Source organism: Pleuronectes platessa, chromosome 4 (genome assembly GCF_947347685.1).
Source record: "Pleuronectes platessa chromosome 4, fPlePla1.1, whole genome shotgun sequence".
In the NCBI taxonomy this organism is placed as follows: Eukaryota; Metazoa; Chordata; class Actinopteri; order Pleuronectiformes; family Pleuronectidae; genus Pleuronectes; species Pleuronectes platessa.
Genome location: NC_070629.1, coordinates 20,875,526 through 20,899,055, shown reverse-complemented (window position 1 = coordinate 20,899,055; position 23,530 = coordinate 20,875,526). Strand labels below are relative to the sequence as shown.

Below are 23,530 nucleotides of genomic sequence, written 5' to 3'. Positions count from 1 at the left end.
AGCTCTCGGCCTCCATAGTTTTTCCTTGTCGTCACGTACAATGTCCATTATGCAATCTGATGTTGATATGTGATATGATAATGGGAGGTATTTGTATGTTCATGCTTCTTCTGTGGTTCAGCACTGGATGGTTGTAATGTGTGTAGGTTTGTAATGTATCTGTGAAAGATTACATTAGTAATAGGAGCCCCTGGTTAATTTGGCAACCCCTTGCTCAAGATTGTGCGTTGTTTTGACCACATGCCCGGGCTTGCATAGACGAGGTAAGCGCTTTATTATGACTGCCATTAGTGAAAATATTTTCGATATGTTTTATCCAATGTACAGACATGCATACAAACATAACTAAGTTTTTTTTGTAACGTATATTACATGATAATAAGTTATACCTGGGAATCTGCCTATTGTAACATGCAGCCTACGTTTACATTTCCTGGTCTTGCTGTGATGCCAACACTGTTTCTAAGAAGTGAATATTTGTTTCTGTTTGGTCATAACTTCCTCATTGTGTTCATTGTGTAAATTAGGTTGTAGCAATGACTGTTTGGGATTATGACCTATACTGCAACCGGCCACCAGAGGGCTATCGAGACAATTTGGCTTCACTTTCGGGGAGCTGTCGTGTCGTCCATCTTTATGTGAAGTCTATGGGTTTTACATCTTACCACAGTATAGTTATTGTCTCATTAGAGAGATGTTTGCTCATAACTATTGTGATACTTTGCTTTAAGGACATTGGCTGTAGTCACCCCTGACCCCAGATTAAAACAGATACCTAACCTTATTAAGTGGCACTATGTTACATCTGTAAAAAGAAAAACAGGACACATCCATTACCTGGACACTTCTTATCGGAACCATATTTTTTTGAGTCACAGTTCCTACTAAGCAGGACAATGTTGCCTCATATGTCCCCCATTATCTGTTGAAGACTGTTGTGCTTTGCATGTAGCTTGTGGTTACTCTGGTAAAACGGATCCCTTTGAGAACCTGTTTTATAGGAAACACCCAGTTATTCAAACCCTGTACAAACACCTCTTCTTCTTTGATCTAACAGTTTGATCGGAGGTTGGATCTAGACACTAGCCTCCTGGTATATAACTCTAAATAGATATTTTAGAATCAGGCTCTGGGGTGTGTTTATAAGATAACAGACAAACTACACAGCGTAGCAGCACTAAAAGTCTTCAAGCTAAGCTGGTTTCTTTGGCATATGGTGCGATCATTAAGAGCATGGCAGGGGGCCCTCCATAACTCCCAAGAGCTATTGATTTCAAAACAAAGCAATACCAACAAATTTGTTTTGTGTATATACTGTGAAATCCATTAATGTCTTATTTTTGGAACTGAAAATGGGGCGAGAGTGAAGCACAGCAGTATTTTTGCTGTTTATTAAGGAAAGTCTTGCAGAGTGTTGATCAGTCAATAAATCACACCCTGTACTTTAAGAACTGTGACTGTGTCATATCTTTATACATGCTAAGGATAACTAATAACAAACTACTTCCATTTCAGGCCAAAATTCAGGCTGTGTTTCTGACGCTCCACAGCCTTTCCAGCAAAGGGACACCGATTGGCATTGTGTTGTTGGCCCATTGACATTAGCAGCAGTTGGCTGACTGTGAATGTGGTCGGTGGCTGGAAATGCAAATGCTGAAATATTCAGGAAACAAAGCTCTGGAGAAACCTGCCTTTAAAGCCTGGTAGTTGTAGTGAAGTCCACTGTGCGTGGGCCTGATTAGCTTCTGTCACTTTCTAAGTCCACATTCATATGAAGATCCGAGCGAATCAGATTATTATTCCATACAGCAGCGCAATCACTAACTCTATTGTAAAGAAAAGGGAAGAGTAAGTGAGAGGAGGTGAACTTTTGCTTTTCTAACAACAACAGTCGCTTTTCCGAGCGACCGGAGGGGAAGTACTCACCTGTTTTAACGCTGTCCTACTTTTCCTCTACCTCTTTCTGTAAACTTGATCCTGGGCAGAGTTCATGTGAAATTGTCTGCACTTTATTGTTTTTTGATTTTAGGACAACATATAGCTGCACGAGGTCTTTTACGTACAGTAGCATAAGTATAGGGCCGATATTGTAGCAATATTATTTTTCTGTATTACACACACACACACACACACACACACACACACACACACACACACACACACACACACACACACACACACACAAATACTTTTGCTACAATGTTTGAAGCAAATACAATTGTTCATGTGTCATAATGTCTCATTTTGCAACTCAGAAGCCTGCCGCCTCTAAACCTTAGCTTAAAACAGTTGTCTCTTAGCCCAGATTGGTGAAGTAAACAACAGAGGTGTTCTCAATCTGTTTTAATCTCTGTTGAATTAGTCTGAGGAGGTTTGTATGGTCTTAATGAGCCAGGTCAGAGAACCACAACCTGGTCAAATGTCTGTGTGGTGGTAATTTGAAAACTAAATGTTACTAAGCTGCTGCTGACTCATCTGAGAAGCAAGTCTCAAATGGGTTTTAAAGTCCATCCTGCAGTTTTAAATTTACACAGGCAGCTTGAAGTCATCCAGGACAGAGGGAGCGAATTGAAGCAGCATGTTGTCGTGAATGTGCATAATTTTCTTTTACTGCGTCATTACCATAAATGTTACTGGCCTCCGTCTTTGACAATGTTTATGTACCTTTTTATGTATTGCAGCACTAAAAAAAACAGGAGCTGCATCAGTGTGTATTTACAACTTCATCAAATTTACTCTCAAGGAGGCGAAACACATATTAGACCTTTCATTAGCGGGCGTTAACGTAAGCTTATTACACAGAGATTGAAAACAAAACTCTTCAGTAGCTCTCACAGAGGCAGCTACGTCAATATTAAGACGTCCATGCAGCTTCTCTTCGGCTCATTAGTGGAAGTAAACAATGAAAACGTGAGGACTTATCACAGTGAGCGTCTGCTTTTGAATCTGTGACTCAACACGAGGAACTTTGGTCCCGCTCATACAGTGAGTAAGACATTAACTCTGCTGGTTGCAACTGGCCTTTAAAACAATATCAATAATTATTTCAATATAATATTTATCAATGGTAATATAAGAAAAGTCCAAAACATATGGATCGAAAGAGTTTCAAACCACAACCTTCACTCAGGAACAAGAAAACAAGTAATGTGACATCAATCTTGATAATTACAGACAGAAGCTGACATGAACATTCTTATTTTGACATTGGCCATATGACCCAGTCTTATTCTGAGACAGTGCAGGTGAGAGGGTCAATTGTTGACTCAGTGACTCCTTCGTCCATGATTTCAGTTTATTAAACATTAGACATTGGTCCCACTTTGCTCTCTGTCTGTTTCCAATTTGAGCAATGAAATCCCCAAATGCTTTTGAGCATAGAGGAGCAGGAGTGTTTACACATCTGTAGTTCATTCTTACGAGTAGTGAGCACCACTGCAGACAGCACACAGAGTATCCTGCCTCCTGTAGTTGTAGTGAGCCTGTTACTGCCTCTCTCTCTACCTCACTGGGTTCTGCTCCCTCTGGCTGTGTTCTGTGATTAAGCTGTCAGACAAAGTTTTAATTGTAAGATGTGGCGGCGAGAAAGAAGAGTCAACCCTGCAGCCTTTATACCATCCAAGAACACACTTTCTTTACATCAGTCTGAACTTGAACACAAAATCAATTAAATAGGACAACAACAGAAGTATCAGGGTGAAAATATACTTTCAGGGTGAAAATATAAACAAGATTATTGACATTGGTCAATAATCTTGTTTTTAGTTGGTAATTTAAGTTTTGACAGAATTGAATAAATCAATTGACAATTTAATGAATAAGAGCGGATTTTTTTCTTTTTTTTAATAAGTGATTAATGAATTCAGTTCTTAACATTAACCTTGTGGTTACAGCTTCTTTTATGTGATAATTGGCTAATTCTCATGATTTTCCGACACTGTAAACTCTTTTCAAGACACCTAAAGAAGTCACCTTGGGCTCACAGAACTTGGGGTCATTTTGACTGGGTTTTGACAAATCAAAGACTAAACCATTTATTGTAAATATCAAGCGATTGATAAATATGTAACATAAGGTAGAAGTTTGAATGTTTTTTACTCCATAACCTTGAGTTGTGTCACAGTAGAGAGCAGCTTGCATCGTCAAAGATGTGCGTGTCACCGATATCAGGTGTCTTATAACTTCAGATTATATCTCAAACTATTTGCAGGTTTTCCTGTTGGCTACATTTTGTGAAGCTTTTTCGATTTTCCTTAAATGTCTTTTTCTCTTTTCCCCTCAGCGTACTCCACTGCCTCAGCTTCTCAATGGGTGAATCCGGCTCTCGTCGCTCCACACTTGTTTCCCGCCTGCCAATCTTCCGCCGCAGCAACAGTAAGAGGCAGGATTCTCTGCCCTCCTCTCCCTCTTCAGGTGGAGTGGGAAATGGTGTCCACACTTCCTCGCCCTCCAGCACTAACTCCAGTTCTGGCAGCACAGGGAAACGCCGGAGTCTCTTCCGCACTCCATCTCTTAGTTTTACGAGTAAGCGGAACAGTGAACCCCGTGTGCAGCCAATCAACCTTAACCTCACTCCTCCACTGACACAGAGCACTGACGCAAATGGAAATAACCAGCAGTCGATAACATCGTCAGTGTCGACAGGGTTCAGTGATGGAGGCGGACGACCCAAGTCGCGCCACTCGTTTGGGTTCGGCAGCCACAAGCAGAAGAAAATCACACGTTCTAAGACGGAGGATTTTGAGAAAGGATCCTCTTCCTCCTCCACAGCCAATCGAAATGTGTTCATAAACTGCATCAGTGGCTCAGGGGTGAATGAGGGGGACGACTCCGGGTTCCTCGATGACTACAGCGGTGGCAGTAATAACAAACGCTCGTCACGCCAGAAGAAGCAGCTGCTGCCCAAGTCTTTCTCGGCTCACCACCGCTTCTCGCGCAACTCTGATCACCACAGACCTCCAGAGGTGAAACTGGAACCTCCCAGCTCCACCGCCACCACCACTCCCACCATCACTCCGGGGGCAGGGGGACTCACGCCAGGGTCATGGCCAGGCGAGTTGCTCGGAGCCAGTGGCGAGAGCTCACTCCAGTCCCCTATGATATCAGAAGATCGAACTACAGCCATCACCCCTTCAGAGTTCGTCCCCATCACAGAGGATTCTGTATCGGAGGTGGATGCTCTGCCAGCTCCCAGCCCCGGGTCTGCTTTAGCCCCTGGGCCTGTGTCTGTTCCTGAGCCGGCTACTGACCCAGCTCCACCTGACCTGCCATCTGTTCCAGAGAGCTTCAGCCTGGCGGTCTCCACCTCCCAGGTAGTGTCCCCTGTTTCACACTCTTCACTCTCTTCATGAATCACTCCTGGTGCTTTGAATTGAATCATGTTTCATAATGGAAAGTTGCTTGTATTCATTTTGATATGAGATTCATTCTATAAATTCATGACCCAAACAACACATACTTGCTTTTACAAATACAAACAGGAATTTGCAGGAATAGACAAAACAACCACCATAGCCTTTGCATGGGAAAAACATAAAAGAAGAATCTTATGACCCCTGGTTGGAATCTGTGAAATGCAGCATACAAATCAAGCACTGGCCGTGAAAAGTCCTTTAGATCCTTTCAAATAATTAATTTTATATCCTGGTAGAGGGAAGAACCCCAGAAGGAAACCGTTTAACCAGTAAAAACAGACAAAGTTCTTTTGATCAATGCCAGTGAAGACTAGATAAAGTATGACTGTGCTTGTTAAACATGTACGTGTTACTGCCTGAGGACACAAAAAAAACTCTGACTTAATGAATTAGGAAACTTTTTACCTTTTAACCTTTAGGGGCATGTTTTGCTTTTACATTTATTCAATATGTCCTCTCCCTTAGGTTTTTTTCACTCCGGCTCAGTCCAGCACTGAAAAGCCATTACTCCCCGACACCAGCACAGCCAACAACACGGACTATGAGACTGCCATTTCCCTTTCTGAGCCCGAGACAGCTGTACTCTGCCTTCCTCTGCCCGAACAATCACTGGAAGAGAGGAAGGAGAGGGAGGAGGAGCGAAAGGAAGCGAAGAAAGAGGTGTCAGCAGAGGAGAGGAAGAAGAAGAAGAAGGAGGTGGTGGAGGTGAGGAAGGCGGGGTACCTCACAGAGACCACGAGCGAGAGCGAGGCAGGCGGGGTGCGCAGCGAGGGTGGTCCCTCCAACCCAGATCCCCCGGACAGGCGGGTGAGACACACGCTTTCGGTGCAAGAAAGAGGAAAGTTCTGCGGCTGCCACGAACCCAGGCCGTCTCACTTGAGGAAACCACACACAGGTATGACACCCACCCAGACACCAGCAGGTAACTGATGCACATGCACACGTGTATAATGAGGCAAAAACCAGAATGATCATCATAATGGTTCAGACACACAAACACTGGTGAACTTTTTACGCAGTTTGAAATCATTGACCAGATTTGTTATCTCTAAGACAGCAGCAGGACTTCATGGAACCTGTTGCCAGTTGTAGGTTTAATATTATCACTCATATGGTTTCCTTTTGGACTATTTATATACTTTATACCATTCACTCCTTAGATTGTCTTGCTCACTTGTAAGTATTTGCCTGATTTCATTTACTTATGAGATAATAGTAACATAAGATATGGAAATACATATAAATACACATATACATAATTTACAAATTGTGCAATGATAAGAAAAAAAGACAAAAACTCGGACACACAATATAGTCAGAATTTGTTTATTCATCAAAACACATCATTCTACAATATCTAACTATCTCTATCAAAGTGAGTTTGCACTTTTATTAGGTGGTAGTAGCGATGCTGTGCTCCTGTTCCTTTGTGCTGGTTTTTATTAATTCCTCATGCTTCACCAAACAAGTGAGCAAGTGAGAACATCATACTCAGTAAATATCTTAGAGTTTGCTACCGAGCCTTTCAGACCGAGACTCCCACAGGAAACTGGCAAGTGGACATGGAGCAAACTGGTTTAGTCTGAGTTGATTCCCTCATTTTTTCCCCACTTGCTATTTGAAAACTACTCGAGAATGAGCATGGCCAAAATATTGCTATTCTAACTTACCAATTCTGTACCGACTCAAAGTGTTTATAAAAGTTTCAAATGTTTTCAATCATACTGCTGCCACTCCAGCTAATGCACCTCAAGACAGCTAATCTGCTGTCTGATAAATCAGAGCCAGTTGTGTAACACTGAAAAAGATGATTTGTTGCCCTGCTCCTCGCTTCTGCTGCTGTAACACGCTGACATTTTTATTCAGCCAAGGCCTATTCAAGAAATGAAAACATCTCTGTAAATCTGCAGCTCATTCAGCTTTTGACCCTCATGTCAGGAAACCAGAGAGATCATTCCAGCTCATAGGGGATATTGGCATAGTTCCAGTTTCCCGAACAGCAAACATCCATGCTCATTTAATAGACTGATTTCACAAGACACAAAACTCACACATACACATACCCTATACTCTATTGCCCCTGAAATATCTCAGTCACTATCCATTTAGTTTTATTGTTTTGCAGCAATCTTATCTTCATGTGGGCACTCGGAGTAAACTTGATTGTTACAAAAAGGCATAAATACCGTTTGACCCAAAGCAATATGGCTGAAAGGCTTCATAAAACGATGATTCACCCTCATTACAAATGTTGATTGAATAAGAGTGAATAGGTTTTATGAAAATAGATAGATATGTATTCCTTGTGGGCTGACTGCTGCTTATTGGAAATGTAATAAAAATATGATTATGAGCTTGTGGAAACACTGTTGAATTCATTCATTGTCTTCGTCTACCTGACGTCCGGCCTCTCTCTCCTCCAGCCTCTATGTGCAGCAGCGTCAGCCCCTACCATGAGGTGATGAGGATGGAGCGGCGTCTGCGCTCCTCGTCTGAGGGGGCGGGTGGGCCTCGTATCCCAGGCAACCACAGGGATGCCCCGGGCATGGAGGGATGTGGTCTGCTCAAACACCGAAACAACTCTTCCTCATCAAAGCTGGGAAGTCTGGTAGGTGCTGAGCTGTGTGTGTGTTTGTGTGTGTGTGTGTGTGTTCATGTGAATATGTGTTGTTTGTTTTTGACAGGTTTACGCATCATACTCAATTATCATCATAACAGTTAGCAATTGCTAATACTGTGTGTGAAACATACCGTGTTGTAACATATGTGTGTGTGTAATAGTTTACATTCTAATACAGGTGTTTTGCTATAACTAGACCTGACACACACACACACACACACACACACACACACACACACACACACACATACACACATTATTATGGAAATGTAAGTGCGAGGAATGCAGGAAATTGTAAGACTTTGGCGACGAGGAAACTTTTAAAACTCTCCATATTCAGGTCAAGATGAAAAATTTATCACTGCATTACTCTTCTATCACATTAAAAAGAGCCTTACTTGTTCAGGGGTAGAAAACCGCAAATGTGTAACCAGCTTCTAAAACACTGGCTTACTATTCACTGTATGATTCCTGAACCCACCTTATACCCATGTGTGCTGTTGTGCTTCACTCCTCTGGTCCTGAAAATGCAGAGGTTGTTCCAGCATGCCCTGGACTCACCGCACTGTGTACTTTGGCTTTTAACTTACAAATAAAGGGTCTGTAATTTTTCGCTAGTTTTTAAATTACATTAGTTGTACCTGACATCTCTTTTAATCATTTTGACCTTATTCAGACCTGGTATTATAAGCATCCGCCCTCAGTGATCTGATCACAAGTGGTAAGTGCTTAGTTCAGGTCTGAAGGGATCCGACTGCGTCCTCAATGTGACCTGAGATGCAGACACTCAGAACCCATTGGGAGGTGCTCTGGAACGCACGTGGCCACATTCTTCACCTGTGTGAACGTCCTGTACCACATACAAAGGCCCCCTAACCCCTGACCCTATTCACTAGACGTCCTCTGAGCCCCTACGGTTTCACAATGAATCAAACTTATTTACCACCACAATATAAGGGTAACATTTTTGTTTTTGATGGGTAAAATACTGTAAATCTGTTCACTGCTTATTGATTCATTCAGCCCCTCCTGAATCCACATGCTTACAGAAACAAACACCAACACACACACAAAGCAGGTTTGATTCAATCCCTTTTTAAAGTGGACTATAGGATTTTACTGATGCTATTAACAAGGGCAAGGTCATAGACAGCACATTGCCACGTACTTTAAAGAATTCAAACACTCCGTGACATATTGCACACTTCACCATACATAGAATAATGTCTTCTATTCTGACCTAAAAGGCCCTTCGGGGGTTAATGGAGGAAAGGCAGCAGCCCTGGAGTGTATATTATATCATGGACTGCCATTCTTTGAACTTAATAAAAGTGTGTTGGTTCACACAGGGCGCTCGTAGCTAATGAAAAAGTATTGAGACACTCAAGCATTCAGCCTGCCCTTGTTGGAGTGTATTTGCTGTATGTACCATCCCAATATATGCAAACCATGACATTTATAATGTAATTACAAAGCTAACATGTGACTGTGGTGTTTGTGTGTGAGGGACCAGGCCGCTGTGTGAGGGCAAAACAGAGACGGACTAAAGAACACCATAACAAACAGTGTGCCACGTGAATAAGCTTTATTGTTGCTGTGTCATTACAGCCCAGACAGAACACAATTATCATAAAGCAATTAACAATGTGGTTTGCAGACACTCGTTTCTTTAGTCGGAGTGAAACTGTGACGTATCTCTGTGAAGCGTAGAAAGGGCCGTCTTTGCTTGAGCTGTTCGGTGCTCAGCCTCATCCCAGTCATTGTTTTAATGTCCCATTGGGAAGCTGTGCCACATTTATTTTATCAGCACGTTCAGTGTTGATGCGCATAAGTGTCTCAATGACAGCTGTGATGATACTGTGGCAGGCTGACAGTGACTGCATTTAATACTGGCTGCTGGAAAAAAAGAATTACTTGAAGAAATTCTCTCTCTTCTCAGAAAGGAGCCGAACAACTTCAGAACGTGAAGCTGTGTTTGTAGTCGGACTGACCTACATGGCAAATTGGTTAAACTTCAATCCACTTTACTCTGACTGTGTTACTTAGGCATATCAACAGTTGCATGGCAGCTTGCTTGCTAGACAGTGTTGTACTGCAGGGTGCCTCTTGTTACTCTCTAGTCTGGTTGCTTCTGTGTAAATGTTATCTATCACAAGGGACACTTGTATTCATCATACAGCAGATACGGATTTGCTATTTCTCCAAGACATAATTTGTCATAAACACAGCAAGACAGTTTTAGAATGAAAAACAATGAGGGGGTTTGAAAATATGAGTATCGACTGCTCACCGTGGCCAAATATATCATATAAAAGCATTAACAATAAAATAAAATAAAAAAACCCCTCAAAAAATCAAATTTATAATCTGTCTAATTATCTCCTGATTTATGTGTATGCATTTATTATTGGGAGCAGTGACCTAGATGAGCCAGAATTGCTGTAGAATGAACAGCACTATAATAAGAGCAATACAAATGTGTACCATATGTCACATTTTATGGTAATACTACCATGTTAAAATGCATATATTATGTTTTATACTTTATATATAATAAGTAAATTCCCTTATTGTCTAAATTAGTTGTGTTCAATATTCCATGGTGATTATGTCAACACCCTCTAAGTGTGTTGATTTTTTTTACAACATTGAACAGCGTGTATAGGCTAATAAAATGGTAATTGTACATAGATATAATGGAGTTGATAGGCACTTAGCGGCTCATTAGCTTTCAGAGAGGAACAGGTGTCTGCTGAGCTTCTCCAGGAATGGAATTTACTGCTGCTGTTGTAAAAATGTGAACGTTTCCTATATTTCACTGAAACTTCTTTTTATCCTTAGTTAACGACTATGTGGTTAATATATTAGGCTGTCTAGGTTAACTAATGAAGGTATATTTTCTGCTTTGTCTTATTTTAAAAAGGAAAAGCTGTTAAGCAAGCTCAAGTTTAATAGTCATCTGTTAATATGTATTCATAACTTAATGATGTAATTATTCCAGGGAGGGTATGGAAAACATTTATTCTACCAAGGTCTGCTTACATTTTTAAATAAATTCTAGGTGGGCCATTCTTAAATATTGAACACCTCTCTAATGCAATGGCTGGGACTTCTCCTCTGGCCAAGTGTCAGATGGTATTGATGATGATAATAGTCATAGCTTGTTTTTTAGCCAAACTTACAAATTGTTACCTTTGCCATGCATGCCTTGCTTGCAAAGATATCAATTCTAATATCAAATACAGCAGTGATCCCATTCCCCAGCAGAATGTTGAATGTTTTATTGCCGGCCAATTTCAATAAAATCATCCATATCTGTCCTTTGCTCTGCAACTTTTCCACTTTTTACTACTAGAAGCAGTGGCAGCAGTGGTCCGGACTGTTAACTGTGCCAAAATGCATTTAGTTTATAGAAGTTTATTTTTCTTGCAACTCATCCAGTTTAGCGTCATGTTTGCAGCATGAATGATGCTCAGCTTTTCATGATGCCCATTGATTGTCTTACATTCACACTGACTCTCAGCTGACAGACATACAGCCGAAGGGTCTTTTCCCGTTATCAAAATGCTTACCATGTCAAGACATAAATATTTACATAGATATCAATATATACATTGATATTTGATAAAAATGTTGTGATATTTTCTGACTCAGCAGCCTAAGTCAAAAATATAATAGGAATCTTGTGCTGAAATATGTTCCCAACATTTATAGCAATGGTGAAAGTATTGATTCAGTTTCCAAGAAGTTGACAGTTTAAAGTACTCTGATTAAGTGTTTATCTCTTTATTGTCTCTTTAATAAATTACATTGCTTGTTGACTATAAAAAGGATGTTTGCTTTGCTCTGGGATGAGTGATGGTTCTGTAATGACAAGGGCAAACAGTTAAGCAAATAAAAAGGCAGTTGATATAACTGAGCCTTTGTGGGATAAATCTTATTCTTTTTAATTCAACAACAGCCGATTTCTGCTTTGACTGGACATTCAATCCTTGATTCCCTCAGGTTACATTGTAAACACAACTATCTGTGAAGTGTCTGCTCAGACAGGATGAAAGTCATTTGTTAGTCCATATATTTCCCATTGCTCCAAGCAATAATACCTTGCTGCAAAGTAAAACAAATCCCTCTCCCTTAATACATTTGCCACCCTTAAGCAGTGAATAAATGTAATTTCCATAGACTGTGTTTGTGGTGTACACAGAGACCAGTGGCTTTTGATGGTTAGAAAGAACCTTTTGCTTTCTCTTACCCCTGCTTTGTGTTTCTCTCTGCTCTGCAGTTAAGATATGGAGCTGTCATTTAATAAGACCCAAATCTGATATTCTCTCTATTAACTCAAGGATTATACTCAGTCAAATCACATAAATGAGGTAAAAGGCTGACATCTCTAGGTTGTAAAATCATATTAACACATTTCTGTGGTTGGAGGGGCACATTAAAATGGGTAATTCTGTAAGTCTGTGTGCAGTAGTATCACACACGGTATTGGTCTTCATTTCTTTTCCAATACCTTTTAGCTATTAACTTTAATGCCTAACATGTAGTCCTGGTCTTCAATTGCACTGCCCTGAAATGCATTCTGGTCTTTTTCTGATGTCTTCTGCACTGCGCAGCACAGTTACAAAGAAGTAGTAATAACAATGTAATGGAGACACACACACACACACACACACACACACACACACACACACACACACACACACACACACACACACACACACACACACACACACACACACACACAGATACATAGACAGAGGTGGGGTTAAATCGTGTGGACATGTCATTAAGCATTGAGGCTTTTGTACTCTAATCAGAGAGGATCAATACAGAGTGTGGCTGTGCGGCTGTTCTTTATGTCCAAACAACAGTAATGTTTTTGTTTTTTTTTATCCATGAAAGTGGCATTTTGTTCTTTTCAAAACCTAGGATCTCACTTTAAGCTTTCGTTTCTAAGTTCAAGGTCTGAGTTGCAGAAATATGCAATATTTCCTTTTGGAAAAAAAGTTCTTAGCAGTGTTTATAGATAATAATTAGTTATTTGGCCTTGTGGGGTTATCAGACTGTTGAGATTTGCTGCATCAGTAATATTCCGTAGTTTATGAGATTGAATATACCCCCCCAAAAAAACTACTTTGTGATGCTCATTAAATATTTTTCTCTCATAAAACACCACATGGTATATAGTGAAAATCAAATATGCAGAATTATTTGCAAATGTTATATGCCCTGTCCTTTTGTCTGTAGAGTTATCAAAATGCAACCTGCAACCTGTGTGTGTGTGTGTGTGTGTGTGTATCTGTATAAATATGGGAAATTATATATAATATTAAATATATAATATACATCAAAATACTAGTATTCTGATACAACTTTTTCATATATATTTTTTTTAAACAATTAAGTTCCTTGATGCAGTTATTCACTTATAGATACAGTAATTATATTTTCTGTCATGCTTGACTAAATACCTAACTAATTATTTCATCAATTTATTTGTAGCTCTTTATTCCTGTAGCAATATTTTTTTCTGCAGTGGATTTTCCATTTATCACCATGAGATGGCAGCCTTGACATTTGAAACTCCACTGAAGCAAAAGAAGCATCACCTTCTTGCATCCTTACAACCTCATGATAATACCAGAGAACATTTACTGAAGCATCAAGATTCATTGTTAAGTGATGACACATCACTCACCACAGTGTTTTTAACTGTGTTGATACTGTTGATAATTCAGCCGCCATCGGGGCTGAGGAGAGTTGGTAACTTAGATCTTCAAGCTTTATTGAATTATTATAACACAAACACACTGCACAGTGTTTTTGTATGATATATATTTGTATTGTGGTTATCACAGTAATTGTTTTACATTACAAGTGATGCAGGCTGGATTTTGCCCCTAATTGTCAGAATGTAACAGGAACATTTATGTAGTGGACATAACTTACACCAAACGTCACTTCTGTTTGTGTACTAGTTACACCTGATTCTGATATATTACATATAGTTTTTTCTTTTGTTATTTTGCAAATACACCAATACATTTTTTATTAGATAACCTATTTAAATTCAGTTGCATTTATCATCTTTTTTTAGCAAAGATCCTCGAAAAGAAGGTGATTAGGGACTAAATATTTCATTAACTGCAGGCAAAGTGTTAAAAAGTCTGCAATTTTTTTAAATTATTGACAGTGTTCATAAAATGTTGTCTTTATTCTGAATCTTTCAGAACGTTAGGTGCCACCGGGATTGCTTCGAAGCAAATTAGCTGTAACATTGTCACATTCATATTTTTATTAAAATTTTTAGTTTTTCCTCCTTAGGGTTTATAGAAGAAATTGGATGAATAAGTATTTCGTTATTATGGTATTAAAACTGTTCATCACATTGACTTGTTTAGACCAACGTTTTACGTAAGCATTTATTAAGGTGGGGATAGAAAAAGGCATATATTTATCATATTGTAGCACATAAATTATGTTTCTAAAAATATAATAATTACTCATTTTTATTTGATCAGATGTATAATGTAAAATTATTCATTTTTAACTGAATGAGTTTTTGCCTTTTTATTCTCCTCAGGACTTTTTAAACAACCTGGGCTCCTCAGAGCTGGATGAAGATGACCTGATGTTAGATCTGGACCTCTCTGACGATCAGCGCCATCGACACGGTAACTCTCACTGCACAACATCTGCCCCTCCACGCAGAGGTCTTTATGGCAAGTGTGTGGGTGAAGCATACAGCAGGCTGTGAGAGGATGCAGATCATACAGCAGCTTACCTTCTCACGTTTAACGTCTCTACTCATGCACTGCTACCTCAATATGACTATTTTATATGGATATGGTTGAAGTCAAATTCAGTTTTCACCAGTATATATTTTTTTCAAGTAGATATTCCCAGAGTCACTGATTCACTCATCCTCGGAAATAAGCTGTTGAGTTTTTAAAAACCAAGCATTCAAATCAGAGGAAAAAAAGAGAATCTGTCACATACAAACTCTTGCCTTTATCTATCCCTCCCTCTCTTCAAGTGAACGTCTGCTCACATTTTTCTCATTGTCACCGATTTCCCCTCCTTCCTTGCTTTCCCTCTCGTCAGCCCCCTCTTTGCTGCTTCTCCTCACTCCCCGTCAGTCTCTTTCCTCATTAGACCACCTCCATTCCATCACCTTAAATCATAAAACCAGTGCTCTGCCTGGTGCTTTCAACATGTGCCACGACTTTGATGTAGCTGCCTCATTTACAGCGATTTATATCCTTTGTTGTTTCGGCATTTCAGTCACACTCCTGCTGAAACGCCTCATGGTTGAAAAGTGACAGTCAGAGGAGAATTATTGCTCATGCTCTGCCACAGTGCAGCGCAGAGAGCCAAAAACAGTAACCCCTGCTTCCTTTCATATAACACATTAGGACACTGTTATATTAAATGAGGGTGCTGAGCTGCTCTTAGCAGAGCACAAGTGAATGTGTCAAAAGGGATTTGTAAGGGCCTATGCAACTGTTCTTCATTAAAACGACTGGACCTATGTTATGCCGGGCCGCTGTACTGTAAAGTGTACTGTACTGTAAAGCTTTAAAGTGCTTTGAGTGGTCATCAAGACTAGAAAGGTGCTTTATAGATTTACTATCAAATTAACTATTTTGTTAACTTGTGCACTTGCATTATCCAAAATCTTTCCAACAAGGTTAATACAGACCGATATCAAAATTGTATTAATTTTATTCAAGGTGACGGGATGTTTCCTTTGGGTCATATCCATTATTCCTGTGGTTTTGCCCGTCTCTGCTGTCACCTCCGGGACAAACAACGTATGACAAAGGAAAAACACACTGCTAGCCACTCAGCCGGTCGGCCAGTCGGATATGTTTCCTTCCACTGTTTGTGTCGGTCACTAGTTGGTCACAAAGCCTGTCTGAACACATTTATGTAAAAAAAGCAACCGTTTCAGTTTTGTGAGCAGCTGGAGTGAGGTGAACCGACTGATTGAAATCACAGGCACTATTTTTATTTAATCATTGCAGAAACATTATGGTAATTAGGCAAAACTGTGCCGCCTTGCAAATCCTGTCAGTAATGCCTGCGTTTATATTTGCTTCATATTAATGCACATAAAACTGCCAAGGCGCCAAATCTACCCGTCGACTTGGCCACTCGATGTTTAGCTGAGTATGAATGAAGTTAATGAAATAATAAGTGGGTAAACATGACATTAATAAATGATGGCGCTCCATTTCTGCGTTTCATGCTTCTCAGATATAAGGTCTACACGTTTGACTATACCCGACAGGAGGCTTTTACCCACAGCTTGATTCTCATGCTGTATAAGAGTATCTAGCTCAGTCTCTAACCTAAAACATATCTGAATTAAATCATATGCAATAAACATATAGTTATATGCATATATACATATCTCTTGGCGACGTGCAAGTCCCAGATGGACTCGCAGAATATTATAGATGCATTCAAATTAGAGTCTCGTGAAGGCGTATGAAGGATGAGGTCTGTAACAGGAGCTTCAGTCCTAATAAACTGCATTTCCTATGCTTGGAGGTTGGAGAGTTTTGAGCACACACGCACACGCACCCGCACGCACAAGCACACGCACACACACACACACACACACAGATTTAACACATCTCTAAAGGGACTGGCTGATGCAGAGCTAAAGGAGGCACACAGGCTAACACTGAAGCATGCGTGCTTAGTCATTCGACCTAATGGTTTGCATGCTGTAGCATGAAATTAAAGGTTTGATGAATTGATCTCATAAAGTCAAGGCACTAAGACTTTGTGCTGGTGTGATGGACGAGTGAGGTTCTTCCACACTCTCAGATTTAAGGGACTAATTCAAAGACACACACGTTCAGGCAGACTCGGATACAGGCACAGTCTCATATAAAGACAGGTAGAGCGGGGGTCACTGTACAAAACGCTCACCTATCCGACAACCCCGCACGCCCGCAGACTCTTCGGCACTTCTCAGTTTTACCTCTCTCAGGTGGCTTGTTGAAGCCTTTATTAAAAAGCAAGCAATTTCACAGCAATTTATGGCCAACAGTGTTCAGCTGCAAGGCCCCTTCCTGCTCCAACTGTAACTCGTGCCCTGTGGAATCAGACGGGGGCAGGGAGAGCCACTCGGAGACCTTGAATAAGACATGAGGAAATGTTAAACCTGGATTCATTACCACCTTTTATTCCACACCCTTCCACACTGCTAAGTCAAATGTACCATTCAAAGTAGATAGATAGATAGATAGTATCAATCATCATAAGAAGAGCCCATGGGGGGTAAAAACATTTCCGATACAGATATAAGGGAGTAAAATGTATGCATTGTTATTTCTGTAAAATAAAGCTTTTCATATCGGTGCATATCAGCAAATAATATATAATATATAGTACTATTTATATATCTGTAAAAGGCTTTTATCTGCTGATTTTATAGGCCAACAAATAAATTGCTCACACTCTAATTATTACTTAAATCTATCACTATGACATCTCTGTTGCTATACAGCTCTAATTAAGTGTGAGAACTTAAATTTGTCTTGTGGTTAGGTTAGGCTCTAGGAGTATGTGTCATCGAACATAAACTTGATATAATGACTATATGTGCATTTGGGTGTGTGCACAGTGTCCAGAGAAGACTCCAGCCAGTCCCTGGCCTCCTGTCTCAACCTGCTGCCCTCTCCCATGGACCCATCAGCAGACCGCATCCCTGGGAAAGAAAACAATCAGAGGTAAATTTGCGTGTTTCTTTTATTAATATGCTGTATTTGCTTTCACACGTTCGACTGGGGAGAAAACAAAGCTACAGGGAGAAACTCAGGAACGTTTCTGCACAGTTGTTTTGCACTGAAGCAAACCAAATTAAGTAAAAGTGTTGATATACGAAAATGTTTCTGTCTTGACATCATGAAGCCAGAGCCACAGATAGAGAACACAGAGAAGTGTGTCACGGTCTGGTATTGGTCCAACTGAAAAAGGATTCAATCACCTGGAATTTAAACATATGAAGTGCTCAAGGATCTGTAGTGATGCACTTACCCACTTGGCCATAGGGGCGTGTATCCCCGGTACGGTATGTCTTCATTAAATCATAGCAGCAATATAGCCTTATTACACCACGCGCGACATGGCCAATGGCCACGCGAGACACAAGATAGAGGAATAACCATCCGTTTCCTGTAAACACGTGACATGTTATTTTTCCTTTCCTCGGAGATGAGACAAGGTTCTCGCCCAAGAAAGACAGAGGATACATAAACAAATAAAATCTGTCTTTTTGTTCTCCTCTAAAATAACATTTAGAGTTTCTGTTTGTATGTGTGAGTCCCTCTGCTTTCCCTAGCTGAGGGACTCACACATTCCCTATCTGATTTGATATGGCCCCTCGTTTCTTCCCAACGCTCAGGAGTCAGGATCGTTCTTCAGACACACACACACACACACACACACACACACACACACACACACACACACACACACACACACACACACACACACACACACTCACACACTCAAATGCATGTACACCTTCACACCCACACATCTGCACCGACTTCCTCAGCAGCTCTGTGGATAGGGGCTTATTTGGTTTTATAGCGCCAGTGGGTAATAAAGAGGTTGTATCATCAGTGGTGTCGTCTGGTGATGTGTCTGACAAGCGAGCAGATGATTATTACTTTACCTTTCAGTGCTCCGCTCTCCACAACTCCACACAAATTCATTTATTTTTGCTTACACCTAAAGAATCCTAAAGAGTAAACGCGTTTGTATATCCGTGTTTCCTCCTGAATTAACCAGCTATTATCCTCGTTGTGTAGAGGTCGAAGGTTTGTACTACACTGATGGCCGTTTTTTTTTTCACATAATTTCTCAAACACTCATAGAAAATGTCTCTATTCAGAGAAAGTTTCAGTGTCGAGACAGTGTCTGTGAATCACCCACAGACACTGGGATTCAACCTTTTCAACCTATCCAAGTATTCTGATAGTTTATTTAGTTTATTTATTCTGAAGTCCATCTTTTTCACATGTCTTTGGACACACACACACAAACACACACACACACACACACACACACACACACACACACACACACACACACCATTTAGACCCTCATTCTGTGGGGTCGATGCTTAAAATGGTCCTCATACAAATAGTTGCATTAACACAAAAATAAAATGCTATCAGCTCTATGAACTCCCATGATAAGCTAGCTAAGATTGTCAAATGAGTACTCAACACAGAATAAAGATTAATATAAAATATTAATACTATAGGTGACTTCATGTTGTAGTTGTTTGGATACAATATTTTGGTGTGGACCGGAATGCTGGGCTGACTGACATTTCCATCCCTCGAGCCATGCTGCTGGTCTAGCTAAAAAGCTAAGCAGTAAATTCGCATTCAAATCAGGGTATCCCCTTGTGTTGACCCAATTAGCTGCCACCTTCAACTCACTAGTCTGCATTAAAACCCTAAACCTTGTACTCCAGAATGACTCCAGCCTCCAAATTTGTAGACTCACCACACAGAGACTTGACATTGAGTGCGCTGCTGACAGTGACATCGTGGGCTTAGGGAGAAGTGGGTGTTCAGTTCATTTACTCACAGCAAAGGAGCAGATCTTTTTTTTTTACAGTAGCTGAGGTGCGGAGTAAGTAGGGAGACGGATGGAAGGTGCAGCTATACATTTCAATAAAGAAGATAAATCACACCATTGATGCATAGACAAGCTTTCATACTCCACTCCCTTTTGATCTTAAAGTGAATTTGAACATCATATTTTATTTGATCAAAGACAAGAGGACGTATTATTCTGTAAAACATGTTTTGACCCAGGTTTAGGTTTGTAACCCTCATCAACATGTAGTGTCTGGCAGTTGTTAATCTTGGGTCAAGTGTCTGATTTCTTTTTTCAGTAACATTTTTACACAGGTTTCACTCGATGCTAATGTTTGTGAGTGAGAAGCTCAGATTGGAGAGGGGGAAGAGAGCAAAATGGGTTTGCCCAGGGCTCCCTCACTGGAGTTCTTTCTCGCTCAGTCTCTCTTGCTCTTTGTCTCAGGTTCCACGTTCCCTCCAGGGGACATTGATTTGCTGGAGGCAAAGCAGGCGCCCTTCTGCTCACACACAGGCAAACACAAACAAACACACACCCATACAGTCGTGTCTCCATGATTTCAGTGGACATAACATTGACTTACATACATTTTCTTCAGACTTAACCATAACCGCTACTTGATTAAACCTAATAATTCCCAATAATGTGGCTGTGTTAACTGAATGAGGTCCCAACTAAATATTTAATACCTAGACCACACACACACACACACACACACACACACACACACACACGATCACACAGACCTATAGCAGTGAACAGCCATGTGTTTTGTATTGCGGTTGAATAAGTGTGTAGAGAAAGTCAGACGTGGTGTAAAATAAAAAGATGAGGGCAGAGAATTCGATATTCACTTCAAAAAGTATAGAGTCACATTATTCCTCATCACCTCTAACATGATGCACAGTAGCTGTTGAACAAGTCTCTATCAATAGAGACACAGTGTACTCATGTAATCATTGAAAAATACAGTACGAGACGTGTGTGTTTTCCCACGTACATCACAGTCTAAGGTGACTTTTTTTACAGGCCAGCCGCATGAAGCCCCTAAAAAGTAGCAGAAAAAAATAATCATATTTTAGTATCTGAAACAACTAATATTTTGTTTAGTTGCATAGAAATAACAGACAAATATTTAAATGGTAAATGATTAAATGTTCCTCTGTGTTTTGTTGCTTTTAAACAGCAATAAACATTGGGTCGGTTATATATTTTTTGTGTGTGCTTTGTTACATGAAGCCCTCTTCAGGGGTTTTTCTCTTTAGCCAGATTCAACACTCCTGGACAACACTGCCTATGCCTTTGTGCCTTGTGATTGGTGGAGGAAGTGGGTGGAGGACGTATTAGACCGGTGAATACTCAATGTTTGTTTGTGCTGCATCTTAATGTCTGTTTTCTGCGAAGACTCCTCCCTCGTCACTCCTATAGGGAAACACAGAGAGGAAATTAAATTTTGACAGTAGGGATATGGTTTGCCTGTTGTTATGGTAACGGCCGTCTCCATATTGAATGTGCCCCTTCCCTTCCCTCGCCTCCTTTTCTTTTCTTCTCCTTCTTCGCTTTTCATCGCTGTTTATTACTACTTAAGTCAGGTAGTCCGGGGAGTGGACATGCAAACACTCCTGGCTGTCCTGGTCATTAAATGTGCGGTCCCTATTTCTTCGCTTCTGATTCGAGGATTAACGTGCGGCTCAAACATTTACATGCTCTCGCTTCGGCGTGATGAGACTTGTCAGAATTCGTCAACAGGCTTCAATTCTTCCCACTGACAATTTAATTAAAGATGACTTCTGAGTTTATGTGATGGTTTCTTTTCCCAAAATGCACAATGTTTGCTTTTCTCGTCTGCATGACACTGTGGAAACTCTCATTTAACAGCCTGCCGAGTCATACTGGATCTAAAACACCTTCCTACTGCGCACCTCGAGCTACAGGGTCCGTTAGTCAGTCAGTCCTTCTCACCTTCATTTTCAGATTGTGCTTTTCGTGAGTTACTCTTACTGTTTTAACTTGATTTGTGCTTGAATGCAAGAAAAGGTGAACGAGTGAAACAGAATCACTCGGGTCTTGTCACCTGAACCAAGAATAGACAGCAAGTGGGAGAAAGATAGAATGATCACAATAGTTCTTCTCCAGTCATTTTGGCATTAAGAAAAAACAGAAAATGCTTATTGGGCCTCTTGCGTTTTGAAAAAGACACCTTCCTCTCCAATTTGGGTTGATATGGTGCACAGTGATCCACTCTCAGTTCACCCTGTAACCTCCCACAGAGATGTGTAATCCATGATTATAGAGAATTTGCTCACATGCACCCAGACACAGAGGGGAGCACATTTGTTTAATGTTAATATGATTCATAAAATATATCAGCCAAGTTGTTCTCTAATCCCACCTGACTTGATATAGTCAGCACAAAAATAACACGCACATCTCCTCCTACAGTAATTCATATGCTTACAGACATTCACTCGCACGCACCCATGCACATTTATAAAAATAGACAAGCATAAGAAATCCAGCTGAGCCTCAGAGTGGAGCTGGGGACAGATAAAATGCACTGCAGCATGATTTTCAGACACACACACACACACACAAACACACACACACACACACACACACACACACACACACACACACACACACACAGCATATAGTAGGATTTGGAAGGAGCGCAGAGTCGATTTCCCCCCCCCTCTCAATTTTCTGGTACGTGATGGTCCTAAATTTCTTAATCTAACAAGCAGTCATGAAACTCTGTGTTGTATAAATCAGATTTTTTTTGTGGCTGCTTTAATGTCTCTTTGCTGGAGGCATCATGTTTCATGTTGTTCCGTCTTTCTCCATTCTCGTGAATGTGAAATCCCCGAAACATCGTGAGGAATTGGACTCAAGGAGGAATTTATCAGAATGTGGAGGTCAAAGGTCAATATCGCTGCGACCTAAAAAAATTGAATTAATACGCCATTGATGATAAAATACACTTTTTTTAACATATATTCAAAATCATTCTAAACATTATATCAGCCTGGAAATATAACTTAAGCTTTCCCTGACATTATTTTGGAGGGGGTTGCTTTTATTTTGTATTACTGTATGCATTTTTATAGAGTAAATTGTTGTTGGTTAGTTTCTAATTCACATCAGTCTATCACTGTTTTGCCAGCACTGTTGCCTGCTTCATAAACACAGACTTCATACTTTCAGATCTTATTATTAACCCAACACATAACACATAACACGTTGAGCACACATTTACAGCAATCATTGTGGCCTCCGACATGCATAAAACCTGATTGGACAACCCTAAGGTATGTTGAATATGCAACCATTTGCATCTTTCTATCTTAGTCGCCAATTTCCCTCAGCACATAAATATACAGCAGAGTTCAGTATTGCCATGGAAACAGCTTTTAAAGAAATGCGGATGAGGAGCCTACTTTCCTTTAATATCCTGGATTAGCTTTTTTCCTGACACCTTTGCACATTTCCATTTCACTTAATCCAAATCAGACTTTATGGCGGTGATGTAAACAAGAAATACTGTTTGAGTGCATCAACTAAAAAAAAAAACATGACTAATGACAAAGTCTAAAAGTTCCAGAATGAATAAGGGGATATTTGTAAACTTTTATTTTGTATAGCTGTCAACAGGAATTTGAGGTTATAAAGAGTTTGAAAACTTTCTCTGACCTGAGTGCAGAGTTTTTTTTTACAATGATGGCGCCCGCACTGGATCACTCTCTCGTAAATCACTTGTACCTTCGCTAAAACTGGAATCTGTGTTATTACTTTGTCACGGCGATGTCGACTGCGCCACTACAAAATAACAACAAATCATAAAACGACTCATCTTACACAA

The 23,530-nt window shown here is 40.3% G+C and overlaps 1 protein-coding gene across 2 annotated transcripts in view; it reads left to right on the top strand.

The window, feature by feature from the left end:
* Positions 1–23,530, top strand: part of ccser1 (coiled-coil serine-rich protein 1) — a 112,746-nt gene that overhangs the window by 2,460 nt on the left and 86,756 nt on the right. For both annotated transcript variants that reach the window (XM_053421454.1, XM_053421455.1), the window contains exons 2-6: positions 4,283–5,312; positions 5,880–6,309; positions 7,838–8,022; positions 14,621–14,711; positions 17,678–17,783. In XM_053421454.1, coding sequence (XP_053277429.1) covers positions 4,308–5,312; positions 5,880–6,309; positions 7,838–8,022; positions 14,621–14,711; positions 17,678–17,783 — 1,817 coding nt within the window. In that variant the 5' untranslated portion in view covers positions 4,283–4,307. The remainder of the gene's footprint in view (positions 1–4,282; positions 5,313–5,879; positions 6,310–7,837; positions 8,023–14,620; positions 14,712–17,677; positions 17,784–23,530) is intronic.